Source organism: Eurytemora carolleeae, unplaced genomic scaffold (genome assembly GCF_000591075.1).
Source record: "Eurytemora carolleeae unplaced genomic scaffold, Eaff_2.0 scaffold1362, whole genome shotgun sequence".
NCBI lineage: Eukaryota > Metazoa > Arthropoda > Copepoda > Calanoida > Temoridae > Eurytemora > Eurytemora carolleeae.
The window spans coordinates 8,095-24,968 of record NW_019397774.1 but is presented as its reverse complement, the minus strand read 5'-3'; the positions used below and the strand labels follow the sequence as shown (position 1 = coordinate 24,968).

The following is a 16,874-nucleotide window of genomic DNA, read 5'->3' as shown; positions in this document are numbered from 1 at the left end:
CAATTTGTTCCATTGCATAATGTTTAATGTTAATTTATCGCATATTTATTGTTCCAAATCTCCGCTCAAATAGATGATTTGTGTTAATTATAAAGAATATATCTAAAACACAGAAAGTATAGATATATAAAAGGAGTTTAAAAATTCAGGGGGAAACAATTCCAAACTGTGCTTAAGTTCCCAACCTGACATTGAGAGTCATGTTTGGGCACAAAAAAAAACTTTCATAACAATCCATGATTTGAGGAAATTCAAAAATTCCGAATTTCATAATTTATAATTTACAGAAAAGCATGAATGATTTAATCTATGTTATCTTTTAACTTAGTCTAACATTTGTTTCTACATTATACTTTCATACACTGAGAAGAAAGATGATATAAGTTTCCTCCGGCCATTTTAAATAAAACATTTCCGGCATTTAATTGTAAGCACAAAACACGCACCTCTGTCCCTTTAGTAAAATTAAATTCAATCTATAATGAAGCATTAAGCCTGACCGCGTCAACTTGGTTGCACCGGCTAGTCCTGTCCATAAAACTAGGTACAGTACAAACTGGGACCAGAAAGGTCGACCCGGTTAGGAAAATTCAAATGTACTATTTATAACTTTATTGAACTGATCTTTTCAGCTGTGTTTTCTATCCTTTATTATTTTACCTAATTGAGAGATTGAGATAAATGATTTCTTAGCTGAAAACTTGAGAATGAGATATTCTTAATCCCGATTACTTCATCTGAGTATCCAACGTACAGAGTATCTAATGGTTGAATTTTATACACTTTTAGGATACAAGTACAAGATTAGGTTAGTCTTGCTATTATGAAAAAGAGAGGATCAAGCATTAATCTCGATATCCACCATTCTAAAGTTTTCAGAGTTGAGAACTTTAGAATGGGAAACCTTTAATCCCGACTGCTTAATCGGAATATCCAATGTGGACACTTTTAATTTCTTGCTTAATCCACTCTTTTTGTATGTAGTAGAGAAAACAAGATAGCGGTTTTTAAAAATTAGAGAGCCCCTCCAGTGTGTGTATATTAATCTTAAATAGATTAGAGAATTATCATTAAATTGCGTGCAAAAATTTCAAATTCTGATACCCAACTCTGATTGGTTGAATTTTATACACTTTTCAGGACACAAACACAAGATTACGATAGTCTTAAGATTAAGAAAAAGAGGAGATCAATCATTGATCTCGATATCCACCATTCTAAAGTTTTCAGATCAGCTCAGATTGTTTTTGTTTTGTTTTGTACAAATTAAAAGCTTAATCAAAATCAAAAATCATTTTAAATTAAAATTTAATTAATGATTTAATGTGAGCTCCAAACATTCATTTAACTAATTTAGCTTTTTCCTTCAATTTAAAAAAGGGCCTTATTTTTGTTCACAAAGTAGAGAAACCACAATCGAAAATAAGAGATTTTAAAAGAGAAGATAATGGGTATCTCATGCATTCTCGAATCTCTTGAAATTACGTGTACAGTCCCTTAAATAAATAGAAATATCAGAAAATGGAAGAAAGAAAATATAGAGAAGTATTTGACAGTTTGGATTCTGGTCGGAACGGGACTATTTCTGTCAAGGTGAGAGGAGAGTTTCATGACAAACTCATCAAAGATAAACTTTGAGAAATTTCGTTTTCATTGTCTAGCTTTTCTATCAATTCAGCGCTCAGCACCCTAACCTATTGATCAGACTTTGCCGCAAATTCAAACTTTCTAATCCCTTTATGGTGTAAATCTGTGATATTTCAAAATTAAATGATTGGATTACGATATTGGTTTATACAACATTTGGTTGCAAAGATTTAAAGATTAGCAAGATTGAGTCTGTGACAAAAACTTTTTCCCCAGATCCCTGTTCCAATTAGAAATATGAAGTATTTTTTGTGTCAGGTTCTCCAGTACGCTATGAGAAGAGCAGGTCATAATCCAACTGATATTGAGGTTCAAGATCTAGTAAACAAGATAGATACAGAGTCTGCAGGTTTACTAGTGTTCCAGGTATACTCAGGATACAGGATACAGGATACAGGATACAGGATTAGAGATAGGCATAGTTTTCTTGAACGAAAAAACGAACGAACGATGGATGAACGAAATGGATCGTTCAGAGAAATGAATAAATGATGTTTTTTAAACAAACGAAAATAAACAAAAACGAACGATTTAAAATCGTTTGAACGAACTTAAAAATTATACCTAGTAAATACATTTTATACATTTAGGACTTCCTTGAATTACTGCAGGAGAGAGGAGAACTAGATGTAGAATTACATTTTAAAGATACTTTTAGAGCATTCAGTAAAGATGAGGATGGTAAGCTGAAGTTTTAAACCTCTTTATTTTTCATTTGTTTACATTTTAAACCTTTTAATTTTGTTCACATTTTACATTTTTTCATTCTGTTACCATTTAATATGTTTTGGTAACGTTTTTTACATTTTACATTTATTTTATTTGTTGACATTTAAGTTAAGTTAAGGAATCTTTTTCAGAATGTTTGTATTTTAACTTTTTCTAGTCAGTTTTTGATGAATTAGTATCTTTGCGTTCAATTTTGCTTTTTCAATCCCTTTTTATATTTCAATTTCTCCTTCTTTCTATCCAAGATTTTTGTTTCTAATTAAATTATTTCTTTTTCAAATTAAAATTTGTCAATTTTGTAATCTTTCTTTCTCTTTTAGTTGTGGACAACCCTATTAAACCAATTACTTTTATACCTAATACATGTTTGTTCACAAACAATGTCTGGACATAATTATTTTGGGAATCTGAGATGCTTCTACATTTGTTATGAAATATATCTGCTCAAATAAATAGATAAATAAACAAAAAATACTCCAGTTTTTTAAAAATTTTAATCGTAATTTAAACCTTCAAGAGTACAAATTCAAGAATTATATATTGGTTATTAAAGCTGGTAGGTTTCAAAAAGAAGAATTGAATCATTCTTTAAATGTTAGAGACCACTGTAATGTGTTTAGGTTGTATTCCAGCAGAAGAACTAAAGTTTGTCCTAACTAATCTACCAGGGAAGGCAAGTTTACACTGGCTTTAGGGAACTAAACCCATCTATATGTGTATTTTGAATACTGGATCACGCACCTCTGCCCCGTTAGTAAAAGTAAATTCATTCGATATGAATCATAAAGTCTGACCGCGTCAACCTTGTTGCACCAGCTATGCCTGTCCATAGAGCTAGGTACAGTACAAACTGGGACTGGAAAGGTTGACCCGGCTCGTAAATTCAAATGTACTACAGCTGCCCGTGGGATATACAAATATCAAAATAAATAAAAATTAAAAACAGAAACTGAATTGGATTATTTTCATTTAAGAAAAGGCGAATAAAAAACGGTGGATTTTTCCCTATCCAATACTCATTCATTACAAAGAATGAAAAAATGCGTTTACTTGACAAGTTTTAGTCGGGGCATATCTGTTGATGGTTTAGCCCCCCCCCCCCTTAAAGTTAACCAGAATTATTCCCCTCTCATTATTTCATAATACGCCCTGGATCGTAGCATCCTGTCAGTGTGTAATAGCTTGAGTGTATAATTGGGATGTATACTGAAAAATATTATTAAGAGATTATGGCCTATTCATACAGTACAAAGATCAAATATGCAGTACGCTTTCGGAGTACAAGTGTATGGAGAGGTTTTGTATCTTGAATTTTACTCAGTTTTTCAATACCGTTTATTAACGATGAAATATTGCGCTGTAAAAGACTGTAATAGCACGTCTTCCTGTGAAAATGGAATCCTCCACGCGATAAAGGAGTAGTGGATTTTAATAGTTACATTGCAGCAAAGTATCCATTTGAATATTTTCAGAAATCACCCCCGAGTACTGTAATATACAGATTGACCTTTGGAAGTGAAGTACATGGCCTGTACAATTAGTAAAGGATTAGCGTACATCATCACTCTATAAACTATAACCTCGTTGGCCCTTGCACATTGATTATTTTACATGAATTTTTTTTTATAAATAAATTTGGAATCTTTTCATTTATAAATGCAGAGAAAGATTGATTTAATAACAGTTTTTATAAAACTATAGTGTACTTCATCATTCTTCTTCACTTCATCGAGAATTTCACAATGAACGGGCTATAATGTAATCATCGTGATATTATGTTAAATTAGCTGTACATAGCACGTGTGCTATAAAGTTTTGATTGGTTCTCTAGAAATAGCCATTGAAATAAGACAAGTACATGAAAGTTTCATAAAATTACCTATAATACTATTATTTAAGTTTTTGGACTTAAATTTTCTCTATATCTCGAAGGTTCTCGCCTTTTTAGCTAAAGCTCGGAACAAAATCAAATATAAAAAGGAAAAGTGAAAATTTCTGTCCAAAAACTTAACACTGCGAACCAAAATAACAGTGTTATAAATAGTTATTTTAGCTTTCTATATTACCACAAAGACGAAACTAAGGATTTAAGCAATAAGGGATAGATTTCCAGTTAAATTGCTGTCCTTTTAGTACTTTTAGAAATATCTTTGGGCTTTTATAAACTTGTCTTAACTGTAGGTTCCTGGAAAGGAGATAGAGGAGATGATTAGAACTGTAGATAGGAACGGAGATGGGAGGATTTCTTACTCTGAGTTTAGGTAGGATATGTGATTATTAATATTATTGTTGTCATTATTTTTACTATTATCATTATTTTATTATAATTATTATTATTGTTGTTATTATTATTTTATTACTAATATTATCATGTCCAGGGTAATGATGGGCGGGTTCCCCCTGATTGTACCGAATGACCCCGTCATGAAGATGAAGATCGAAGAGAAGGTGCTTAACAGGCTCAAGAGTCATGAGAACATGGAGAACATTGAAGAACCGGAGAACCTAGAGGTCATAGAGAACCAAGAGAACTTGGAGAACTGAGAGAATAAGGAAAGCATGGAGAAACTAGAAAATAAAAACGGTCTTGCGACTAAAATAATCTGATTGAAATACACGTTGATGTAAAACTAGTAAAACGGATTTTACTTTAAATTCAAGTTCACGCAAATATGTTTGGTTTTCCTCGGAGAAAATTTTACCAACAAATTAAGTATTTATCTTTTGTTTCAAATCCGCGAAATGTTGTGTTTATTGTTGATTATTTCGTGATTCAAGCTTAATTATAAGTGATGACATTGTTCTGCAACTTCTTTGACTGTAGGTTTTAATTTTAAATAACTAAGTGTTTCGTGCGCATGCGCCATAATAAGGAACCCGGCTGCAAAGCATAAGGACATTCTTTCTCATGCCAGACCTGTGCCATTTCCATTTCCTGATTTTGTCGCATTCGATGTTCATAGATGGGTTTAATTCTTGTCCAAAAAGCAGGAAGGCAGGAATAAGTGCTCTTTGTAGTTCTAAAATGTTTTGTCTATAGGGTACAGAAAGTATGAAAGTTGCAGCCCTTTAATATACCCATGTGATGTGAATTTTTGAGGGAATCCTTGAGTACCCCTAACATAGGATAAAGAATTGATTTTTTTTCAATATGCGATATTAAACAATTCCACGGGCAACGCCAGGCACTTCAGCTAGTGGTTAATGTTAATTAAAGTTTAGACTGAACAATATATTTGAAAAATAAGATTGTAGATTACAAAAACGCTTTATTTATTACTTAGTTTTGATAAATTTAGAACAATTCATAAAAAATACATGTACATAATAATTGTCCAACATGTTCTTATTCATTTTAAGCAAAATAAGTTAAATACAAAATTTAATAAAATTGAATCATCGTTTGCAAGCAATGATTTTAACAATATCACAGTCAAACACATTTAATTTAATATTTTTTGTTAACTAATAAGGTGGTATCGCAAAGAAATAAAAAATGCAAAGCTTATTTTCATAAGGGCAAAACTTTTTGGAAAAGCGCATAGCTTTTGCGCCTTATCTAGATATCCACAGCGTAAACACTTTTAAGTGAAAGGATTTAAGTTATAATACTGGAAATCTATGACGCTAATCTTTATAGATTAAAAATTGCGTATTTTTTAACATGGCCGAGAATTTCAAGTATTCTAACAATAAAATTTTTACATTTTTTTTGAAATGCTAAGAATATACACGGAAATTAAGTTATAAGCGTACTATACGAACAGATAGGATTCACACGTAAGTCATTACACATTTAGTTTTTTTTATAGATTGTCAAGATGTTCTAATGAAATTGTTACTTTTCAAATTACTTTTCCAGTTATTAAACAAATATAATTAAAAAGTGTGTTTAGTGTCCGAATTTAATGAATTTAAGTCGCGGCTCAAATCCGCCAAAATCCGTTTTCAATTGAGCGCCGGCTTAAATCTTGAAAATTGATTACAATTTTAAGTGGAACCAATCATATTTGAGCCGTGGCTAAAATTCTTTAAATTCGGCCTTAGGCTTTTTAACCTTCTAATGGGAATTATATTGACCCCTTCATCAGAAATGTGAGCAAGCACAATTTCTAACATTAGGTCTGTATTATTTTAAAGGTGAAAACGGTATTTTAAAGAAAAATAAATTGTACCTCGTAGAAGCATACAACGATGTTTAGAAAGAATAAAAAGCCTAAACACACTTTTCATAAAGTATTATTATATAATAGTAAAAAATGATAATGCAAAGCCAGGAAAATTCTAAACTGAAAAAACTAGCAAAGATTAAAAAATTCTAATTCACTGAAAAACATATATTTAATAATTGATTTAAACATTTGTTTCAAATTCCTTTCTTAAATTAGCTCTTCAACATGATAGTAAAGCATGCAACAGGTAAATAATAGATCATTTAAATACTTCTTATACCTCAAAGTTTTGATTATAATTGATTACAAATTAAAATGAACTCTCATTAGGTGAAATATACAGGTAATATTTGGATACAATTGAGTTATTTACATTGGAAGACATAATTTATTTCATTTTTTTCCCCTCAACTACAAAAATCCAAACGTACTTAGTCCAAGGAGTATAGAATAGAAAGGAGATAAAACTGAGGCGACCCTCCCTAACATATGATCATGTATGCTTTGCAGACGGGTACTTCATTTGTATAGGAAATATTCACAAAAGTTTATTGTATACGCGGTAAATGTACATCTGACAAATATTTCTTACACAAATGAAGTACCCGTCTGCAAAGCATGCATAATCATATGGTAGGGCGGGCCGCGTCAGTTGTATCTCCCTTCTTTTCATACTCCTGGACTAAGTTGTTTTGATCAGATTGAAGTAGTAAAGAGGGGAGCAATATAGTCCAACTAAAATCTGACTTAATTTCTTAATAATGGAATAAATTGGACTTTTTAACTCTTTTTTCATGCAGATATTGGTTGTAAACATATGCTAGTGTAAAATTCTTTCAAAATAAATTTTCACCAAGCCTTGACAAGTTTAAAAGCTAGTTCTATAGTACACTAGTTGTACAGTACACTAGTTGTACAGTACACTAGTTGTACAGTACACTAGTTGTACAGTACACTATTTGTACAGTGGACTAGTTTTACAGAACACTAGTTGTACAGTTTAGCTATTTTGTCTTTATACATTTAATGTTAAGACCAAGGTACTAATGCAAGGAAAGTTAATTGCAGTGCGTATACTCTGCGTACATATTGAAATTAGTTCTCTCCGGGCGGAATTTGTAAACGAGAAAAGATGCATCAATGTTTGTTTAGTATCCGAGGAGGGTTAAAGCACTTAATTTTGATAATTTTAAAAATTCACATAATAGTTTCCTATGACCAGAATATTTCATAGATTTTTTTTGTAAAAATGGATTCCATGTAAGGCCGTGACATCCGTCTTGTGTTTACTTTTCCGCCCAAAGACAGTACACTGCAGTGCAAAATTGCATACACCTCTGAAATAACTTTCCTTGCATTAGTACCTTGGTTAAGACAAATTTATGGCAACATGTTATGAAATAACAATTGAAAAAAGATGAACTAAAGACATTTTTAAGTTTTAATTGTTTCATCTGAACCAAATACTTAGCTTTTTTTGTCATTAAACAAAACAGAAGGTTTAGATATTACATATATCACACCATTTTAAAATTCAGAATTCTAAAAACATTTTACGAAAGTGCTGATTACTTTGCTTCAACCTAATTATTAAAGCTATGGATTCTACTTCATCAAAAAGTACAAATTATAAATTTCAAAGGTTCACAACATCAGGAAAATTTGAAAATTAAAATTGTGGGCAGTTTAATAAACTGAGTTCTGCTTTGCAAGCACTAAACAGTCTAGGTCATACTGCAATAAAAGCAACACAAGGATAATATCAAATAATCGTCTACATTCTCTGAATGAATAACTTTATAATATCCTCCATCTAAGAAGATGAAGAAGGGCTCATGTTGACTTTGTATCATCATCTTTATATTCGACTTTGGTTTTATCTCCGTCCTGTTTACAAACATCAGCTAAAGATCCATCCTTTCCTATCGAATACTTCTGAGAAACAATCTAAAAATATATTTGTTTACAGCGCGACCCATACAACTATGGAATATGAAGACGACTTTTAAACTCAAATTTTGATTTACATGACACACAGCTATTGTGCAGTGTACACTGGCCCATATTTGATGTCACCACATGATGGTAAGTTTGTGGCAAAGACTCAATTCCTTTAAACCTTGTCAATTTTCTGATTTTCTCTACTGCTATAGATAGAAAAGATTTTCCCACTTGAACCTCAATCTCTTCATAATGAAGGAAATATTTCTTTACCATTTCTTTACCATTCAATGTACAGTACACTAGTTGTACAGTACACTAGTTGTACAGTACACTGGTTGTACAGTACACTAGTTGTACAGTACAGCTTCGTGATGAAGGAAATATCTGTTTACCTTCTCTCCTATTCCTTGTCCTGATGATTTCAAGGCTAGATACATCGCATAATCACGAACTCGAGACAAAATCAGACCGGACATATCATATTCTTTATACTTCCCAGCTCCAAAACTAAAATCAGACTAGATAAATCATATTATTTTTACTTCCCAGCTCCAAAACTAAAATCAGACTAGATATATCATATTATTTATACTTCCCAGCTCCAAAACTAAAATCAGACTAGATAAATCATATTATTTATACTTCCCAGCTCCAAAACTAAAATCAGACTAGATATATCATATTATTTTTACTTCCCAGCTCCAAAACTAAAATCAGACTAGATATATCATATTATTTATACTTCCCGCTTCAAAACTAAAATCAGACTAGATATATCGTAAGCGTTATACTTCCCGCTCCAAAACTAAAATCAGACTAGATAAATCATATTATTTATACTTCCCGCTTCAAAACTAAAATCAGACTAGATATATCATATTCTTTATACTTCCCAGCTCTAAAACTAAAATAAAACTAGATATATCATTTTATTTATACTTCCCAGCTCCAAAACTAAAATCAGACTAGATAAATCATATTATTTATACTTCCCAGCTCCAAAACTAAAATCAGACTAGATATATCATATCATTTATACTTCCCAGCTCCAAAACTAAAATCAGATTAGATATATCATATTATTTATACTTCCCGCTTCAAAACTAAAATCAGACTAGATATATCATATTATTTATACTTCCCGCTCCAAAACTAAAATAAGACTAGATAAATCATATTATTTATAATTTCCGCTTCAAAACTAAAATCAGACTAGATAAATCATAGTATTTATACTTCCCGCTTCAAAACTAAAATCAGACTAGATATATCATATTCTTTATACTTCCCAGCTCTAAAACTAAAATAAGACTAGATATATCATATTATTTATACTTCTTAGCTCCAAAGCTAAAATCAGACAATATATATCATATTATTTATACTTCCCAGCTCCAAAACTAAAATCAGACTAGATATATCATATTATTTATACTTCCCAGCTCCAAAACTAAAATCAGACTAGATATATCATAGTCTTTATACTTCCCAGCTCCAAAGCTAAAATCAGACTATATATATCATAGTCTTTATACTTCCCAGCTCCAAAGTTAAAATCAGACAATATATATCATATTATTTATACTTCCCAGCTCCAAAACTAAAATCAGACTAGATATATCATATTATTTATACTTCCCAGCTCAAAAACTAAAATCAGACTAGATATATCACATTCTTTATACTTCCCAACTCAAAAACTAAAATTAGACTAAATAGATAATCATATTATTTACACTTGCCAGCTCCAAAACTAACATCATGAGGTCAACCATATTCAAACCAAGTGACCTCAACAATAACATCGAATAGAGATTAAAATAGTGACAATTTTGCTTTAATCGGGATTTTCACTCTAAATTTTTTTAACAATTTCTTGATATCTCGTTGTTACGTGTTACGCACCTGAATTTACTAAACGGCTCAGCATTATGGAAAACATGAAGCTCGAGCATCTAAAGTATTATTATTTTAATCATTATTATTAGTATTATTATTCTTATATTATTGTTATTTTTATTATTCTTGTTGTTGTTGTTGTTGTTATTATTATTATTATTATTATTGTTATTTTTATTATTCTTGTTGTTGTTGTTGTTGTTATTATTATTATTATTATTATTTATTATTGTAATCCTCATTGCTATCTTTACTATTATTATCATATAATTACCCCACAAACTGACTCGTTACTGGTTGTTCCATAATCCAAATATCCTAAAAATAATCGTTTATAATATAATATGCGTAATATAAAAACCCTTTCAATGCTAGAAAGGTTTTATTAATTATTAATGTTTTTAAACATTAACTTTGAATATCTTATTTAAAGGAAATGAATACTTAACAAAAACTTTTATTTTCTAATCACCATATCTTTATAACCATATATAAACTATGAATCAAATAACCTTAGTTTGAAATATGAAAGGTCTACACCATTAAGTTGAAAAGATATAGGGATTAGAAAATTTGAGTTTGTGGCAAAAACTCAACTCCTGTAACTATAATAATACTAAAATTAAATATGTAAGTATTACTAAATATTTTGCTTGAAATAATATAAAAATAAAATAATAAAATCTTTAATTTCGTTATGCTTAAATATCTATGAAACATAATACATATTTTATTGTTGTGATTTGTGCCATTAAACATGATTATTTGCTGTTTTTATCTGACTATTATCCATTTAATAATATAATTTGACATATCAATTGATCAAAGACTAAACCTGTAACTGGAAGTTTTTGTACGGGAGGGGAGAGGGTAAACAGGGGGCAAACCCCTCTTACGTTACTTACGCAGTTAAAAACACTTCACCACTCAAATATTAGATCTTTTAGATTTATCAAATTGTAAAAAACATTGATTACTTTATGTTTATCCTTGACCAAATATTGATTTATTCATATTGAGAATGTACATCCAAGAAAAAGAAATAGATTAGCAACAATTGACTTGGTTTGTAGGTTATTTAGCTTTATGTGCGAATAGAAATATGTTCAAAAAGCGCATTTCTGCTTCTCTCATGGTGATCTTTAGTGCTAGAACTTTTAAAACGTTTGTAAATTATCTTAAAGCCATGATAAACAAATTCACCATTTTGATCAACATATATCTTTATGGGTTTTTGAATGAGAGGCAAAGATAAAAAATATTTTTCCTATTTTTACTTAAATGGGATTTTTGCATATATTTCTTAATGCGCATATAGAGCTAAATAACCTACAAACCAAGCCAATTTTTGCATAAGCATTTATTTTTCTTGGATGTACACATTAGATTTAGTTCTCAATGTGAATAAATCAATATTTGGTCAAAAAAAGAATAAAATGATCAAATGTTTGTTACAATTTGATAAATCTAAAAGACCTAATATTTGAGTAGTGACTTGTTTAACAATATGTTTAATCTTCCAGTGGGTGATGGGCAATCTAGAAATGAATAATAGAATAATAAAAAACCTGTTTTCATAGAGTCAAATTCTTCCTGGGTCCAAACAAGATTCATTGCAATTTCCTGAAAGGAGAAGTGATCAACTGAATTGTTCTAGATCATTTATATAATATATGTTATATACTTTGCTATACAGTTGTACACTGAATGAGACCCATAAGACTGTAGAATAAGAAGACGACTTTAAGATTATTTTGAAAAGTTGGCCAACACAGACCCATTCAAGTTGATTTGTAAGCGGCTGGTTAAACTATTAGTGTCCACGGTGGACTAAGCAGTGGGGTCGGTCAAATAGGCCTAGGATTAGGCCGGGTACTGTAAAAAGTCTGAACGCGCCATGGAAGTTGTCTTAGTTAGCCCTCCGATGGGACTATGCCAAGAAAATTGACCCCTGTCGTATGTTAGTCTGGTTAGGGCGACGTACTGTACCATAGGATCGGGTCAGTACACGCTGGTATCTGGCAGGCCGGTACAAACTGGGCAGGTCCTGTTCGAATTCAAATTTACTACGGCCCAGAGTGTGTCTTCCTATTTCATAGTTAGATTGCAGTCTTATTGCATTTAAATACAAAAATAACAGTATCCTGAAAAGTCGTCCTTTATAGCACTAATCTTTAAATAAAAATGAGGAATATCTAAGCTTAACCTTTTCTTTGATTCAAGGGATTATAAAAAATAACTGTTTTTTCATTAAATTTGGGATTTGTTGCTGCTATTGAGGAATTTTTGATATTTCTTAATATATTTTGAAAATATTATCTGATATTTCAATGGATTTAAAGTAAGTTTCAATAATGTGCAGCTTTAATTCAAAGATACATAGATATCTACCCGAAAATTAATAAACTGAACAAGCAACAATTCAAGAAAAAGACACGTGGTTTTCTACAGTAAAAACAAACCTTTCACAGGAGACAATTCTTCAAAAAAAAAATCAGTAAAAATCAGTAAAAATCAGTTATTTTTTGTTGTTAAGCTTTTAAAATAGTTCAGATTTAATCTATATAAAGTAGCAATCTCTGTTTGTTTGTTCGGATACCTGATCATAACTCAGGAACAATGAAACCGATTTGCCTTAAAATTACGTTTGAACCTAGGGAATATTCTTAGCTTGGTTTAAAAGTTCTAAGTAGAGTAGCTAATGGTATATTAGGAAAACTTTGTTTCCAGACAGAGCTGAGTTCCCAAGCTAATATTTGAAACCAAACAATGTACCTGAGCATATAACAGAACAGTGCCAGCGTACGGTCCTGAACCCCATTGGCAGTCTTGTGGTAGTGCAGTACAACTAGCACAACGGCAGTGTGTACCAGGTCCAAACATGTACACCCTGAAATACAGAACTTAAAGGGACTGTAAGCTTAATTTTAAATAACCCTCCATGCAAAGATGACAATGCCCGATTCACAAGGTTACCCTTGAAAGTTTTGTCTGGTTAAGTCATTAATTAGATTTCAATTTTAATAACTGTGAAAACTGTTTACTTTCAATAGAGATTTCTCCACAAAACATATTTATCTCNCTTATTGATCAGATAAAGATTTTAAGGGTACCGTTGTGAATCGGGAGATACCATCTTTGCATTGAGGGTCACTTAAAATCAAGTGCTTACTGCAGTCTCTTTAATAGGTTCTTTATTTATAATCTGTTAATGCCATGCACCCCTGACCCTTTAATAAAAGTAAATTCAACCTAAAGTCTGACGTCGTCAACCTTGTTGCACCGGCTAGTCCTATTGAGTGTCTGCTTTATTTACCCAATGTCCGGGTGATACAGTATAAACTGGGACCGGAAAGGTTGACCCGGCTCGGAAATTCAAATGTACTACGGCTGCCCGTGATGCTTTAAATTTCTTACATTCATAGTAGGGCTTGAAAATGCTAAATACTTCGGTTTAAAATGTTAAGATGATTTACAAATACTATAATTGAAATATTTTTTTAATATAGTTTTTTTGTAGTTTTGAATGTTTTTCCTGCACCTGAGGTATCTAGATAGAGCTACTGTCATCAGGGATAGTTTTAATATTTTATGAGATGGACCAAACCAGCTTGAACCAATATCATGCCAACCCTGAAAACATATTATCTGTGTCGGGACACTTCATAGATAGTTTGATCATAGATTCATAATTGGAAAGGAATTGAGTCTTCGTCCCAAACTCTAATATTTTAATCACTAAATCTCTGCAGAATTGTGTTTTGATTAAATAAGTTTGATATATAACATGTTTAGACTATCCGGTTGCAAAAATATAGGGTTACAAAATTTGAAATGTCCTGTCTATGAAGTGTCCTGTCTATAAATTGTCCTGTCTATGAATTGTCCTGTCTATGAATTGTCCTGTCTATGAAGTGTCCTGTCTATAAATTTTCCTGTCTATGAAGTGTCCTGTCTATGAATTGTCCTGGCTATGAATTGTCCTGTCTATGAAGTGTCCTGTCTATAAATTTTCCTGTCTATTAAGTGTCCTGTCTATGAATTGTCCTGTCTATGAATTATCCTGTCTATACATTATTTAATTTAAAATTTAAAGCAAAATGTTTGTATATTAATAAGGTTTTCCTACATTATGTTTTGATCCTAAGTAGGATGTTGCCTCCTTCAAAGCTTCTGTAATCTTTGACATCCCGCCTGAACAAACAAATCAATCAATCAAAATGTTAATCACATGATCGATTGATGAATCAAACAGCAATCTATAATATAGAAACCAATCTAATTATCTGTTAAAGGGACTGTAAGCATCAGTTCAAGCGACCCTCCATCCAAAGATGACGATTCACAACGATACCCATTCAAAACCTTTATCTGATCACTAATTAGTAAAATATAGTAGTTGACAAGTTTTCAATTCTGACAATTCCTGCATGTTTTTATGCAATAAAACGCGCAAGTTACACTTTTAATGAAACCGCAAGTTTTCCAAATCATAAACATTGAAACATAATTGATAAATGATCAGAAAAGCTTTTAATGGTACCCTTGTGAATCAGACATTTTCATCCTTGCAAGAAGGGTTCCTTTCAACTGCGTTTATTTTCGAAAAGCAAAATCCTCAACATGTAACTTAAGCTTTTAATGGTACCCTTGTGAATCAGACATTTTCATCCTTGCAAGAAGGGTTCCTTTCAACTGCGCTTATTTTTGTAAAGCAAAATCCTCAAAATGTAACTCTTACTTTAGAATTCAGAAATCGAATCATAGAAAAAGCTTTTATTCTCTCATCTATGTAATAAAACAAGACATTCGTATATACATATATATGTTGCCTATAGCCGGCCAAACGGCTGGACCGATTGGGCTGAAATTTTTTGTGGACACTCATGGGTGGCCGGGGGGTGTTATAGGCTAAATAAAATTCGAAAATCTTTTTTTTCAAAATTTTTCTTTTTTTTCACGGCAACGCAGGGCATTTTAGCTAGTTTTATTTATAAATAAAAGTTAAATTTAGTTTTGTATTTTTTTCTTAGTTATTTAACATTTTTAAAGCTATTAAGAAAGTTCAGGTCATGAAGTATCTTTAATTTTGAACCCTTTATATCCATATATAATATATATTCTTTTCTTCAACATTTAAAGTTTGAAAATGTTAAGGTTTTCTGTTTATTTCACCTATTACATTTAGTTGCAAAAATATAGGGGTTTGAAAATTAGAGTAATTTTTTTTAATTATCCCGTAATTACTTACTTGAGTTTCTAAACTATTTAATTATCCCGTAATTACTTACTTGAGTTTCTAAACTATTTAATTATCCCGTAATTACTTACTTGAGTTTCTAAAAGTGTATCCTTGATATTTATTAGCAAGAACTTTATCCGGCCAAAATCCAACTATCCCTGGGGTCGGGAAGGTATCAATGTCAGCCCTAAAAATTATCATGCTGATTTTCCAAAATAATTTTCCCAATAATTCATTCCGAGAAAGTTGGAACTGCCATCAGATAAATGCCATTGGAAAAGTAAATACCACTTTTTTATCAGTTAAATGATTAGAATTTGATTTCTCACTATTTTTCCCATTGGTTAGATAAAAAAGTATGTATGATAAAAATAAAATGTTTTTCATTAAAGTCAAATTTTTAACAGTAATATATCTTTGATACCTCAAAGGTTTACACTATATGAGGTTCAAAGATCTAGGGATTATATCAATACAATAAAGACGACTTTTCTTGTTAAGTTTGGATTTCTAACAATCTTTTTACCAAACTTAAAGTTTACATGAAAACAAAGAGAAGCTGCAGTTAATTTACAGCTTCTTTTTGTTTTCATGTTTATGTGTGTCCACGCTGCTCATATGGATTTAACGGTTCTGTCAATATTCCAGAAAGCTGTGACTTTCAATCACAATTTGACCCATTAGACATGAATTTTTAGTCTTTTTTAAAAATGTTTTTTGTCGGCTTATACGTTTTAAAAAAATATGATTAACAATAATACCTGAGTATATGTGAGTATTTTGTTAGAAACCCAGAATTGGGATTTACAAGACATTCATGGCTGTTTATGTAGGGATCATATCTGTTATCTCTAGATCCATATTCATTCATTATCATTAGTAATCCATATTCATTTATTGTCATTATTCATCCATATTCATTCATTATCATTAGTTATCCATATTCATTCATTATCATTAGTCATTCATATTCATTCATTGTCATTAGTAGTCCATATTCATTCATTGTAATTAGTCATCCATATTCATTTATTATCACTATTCATCCATATTCATTCATTATCATTATTCATCCATATTCATTCATTATCATTAGTTATCCTTATTCATTCATTATCATTAGTAATCCATATTCATTTATTATCATTATTCATCCATATTCATTCATTATCATTAGTTATCCATATTCATTCATTATCATTAGTAATCCATATTCATTTATTGTCATTATTCATCCATAT

The 16,874-nt window shown here is 30.9% G+C and overlaps 2 protein-coding genes across 3 annotated transcripts; one reads left to right on the top strand and one right to left on the bottom strand.

Moving 5' to 3' along the window:
- Positions 1 to 1,332: 1,332 nt before the first annotated feature.
- Positions 1,333 to 5,009, top strand: LOC111715862 (calmodulin-2/4). Its single transcript, XM_023491257.1, has 6 exons — positions 1,333 to 1,593; positions 1,906 to 2,013; positions 2,238 to 2,328; positions 2,997 to 3,049; positions 4,558 to 4,637; positions 4,755 to 5,009. Exons 1-6 carry the CDS (start codon positions 1,522 to 1,524, stop codon positions 4,918 to 4,920), a joined length of 570 nt encoding a protein of 189 aa, XP_023347025.1. The 5' UTR covers positions 1,333 to 1,521; the 3' UTR covers positions 4,921 to 5,009.
- Positions 5,010 to 7,843: 2,834 nt separating this feature from the next.
- Positions 7,844 to 16,521, bottom strand: LOC111715861 (uncharacterized). 2 transcript variants are annotated; one of them, XM_023491255.1, is made up of 10 exons: positions 16,395 to 16,521; positions 15,723 to 15,820; positions 14,521 to 14,585; positions 13,933 to 14,024; positions 13,167 to 13,281; positions 11,960 to 12,014; positions 10,666 to 10,709; positions 10,398 to 10,447; positions 8,885 to 8,999; positions 7,844 to 8,495 (listed from the first exon to the last, which is right to left on the bottom strand). In XM_023491255.1, exons 1-10 carry the CDS (start codon positions 16,508 to 16,510, stop codon positions 8,382 to 8,384), a joined length of 864 nt encoding a protein of 287 aa, XP_023347023.1. In that variant the 5' UTR covers positions 16,511 to 16,521; the 3' UTR covers positions 7,844 to 8,381. The 2 variants fall into 2 exon arrangements, with proteins under 2 accessions (XP_023347023.1, XP_023347024.1); XM_023491256.1 differs by lacking the exons at positions 7,844 to 8,495; positions 8,885 to 8,999 and adding an exon at positions 10,044 to 10,092.
- Between the last annotated feature and the right edge of the window lie 353 nt (positions 16,522 to 16,874).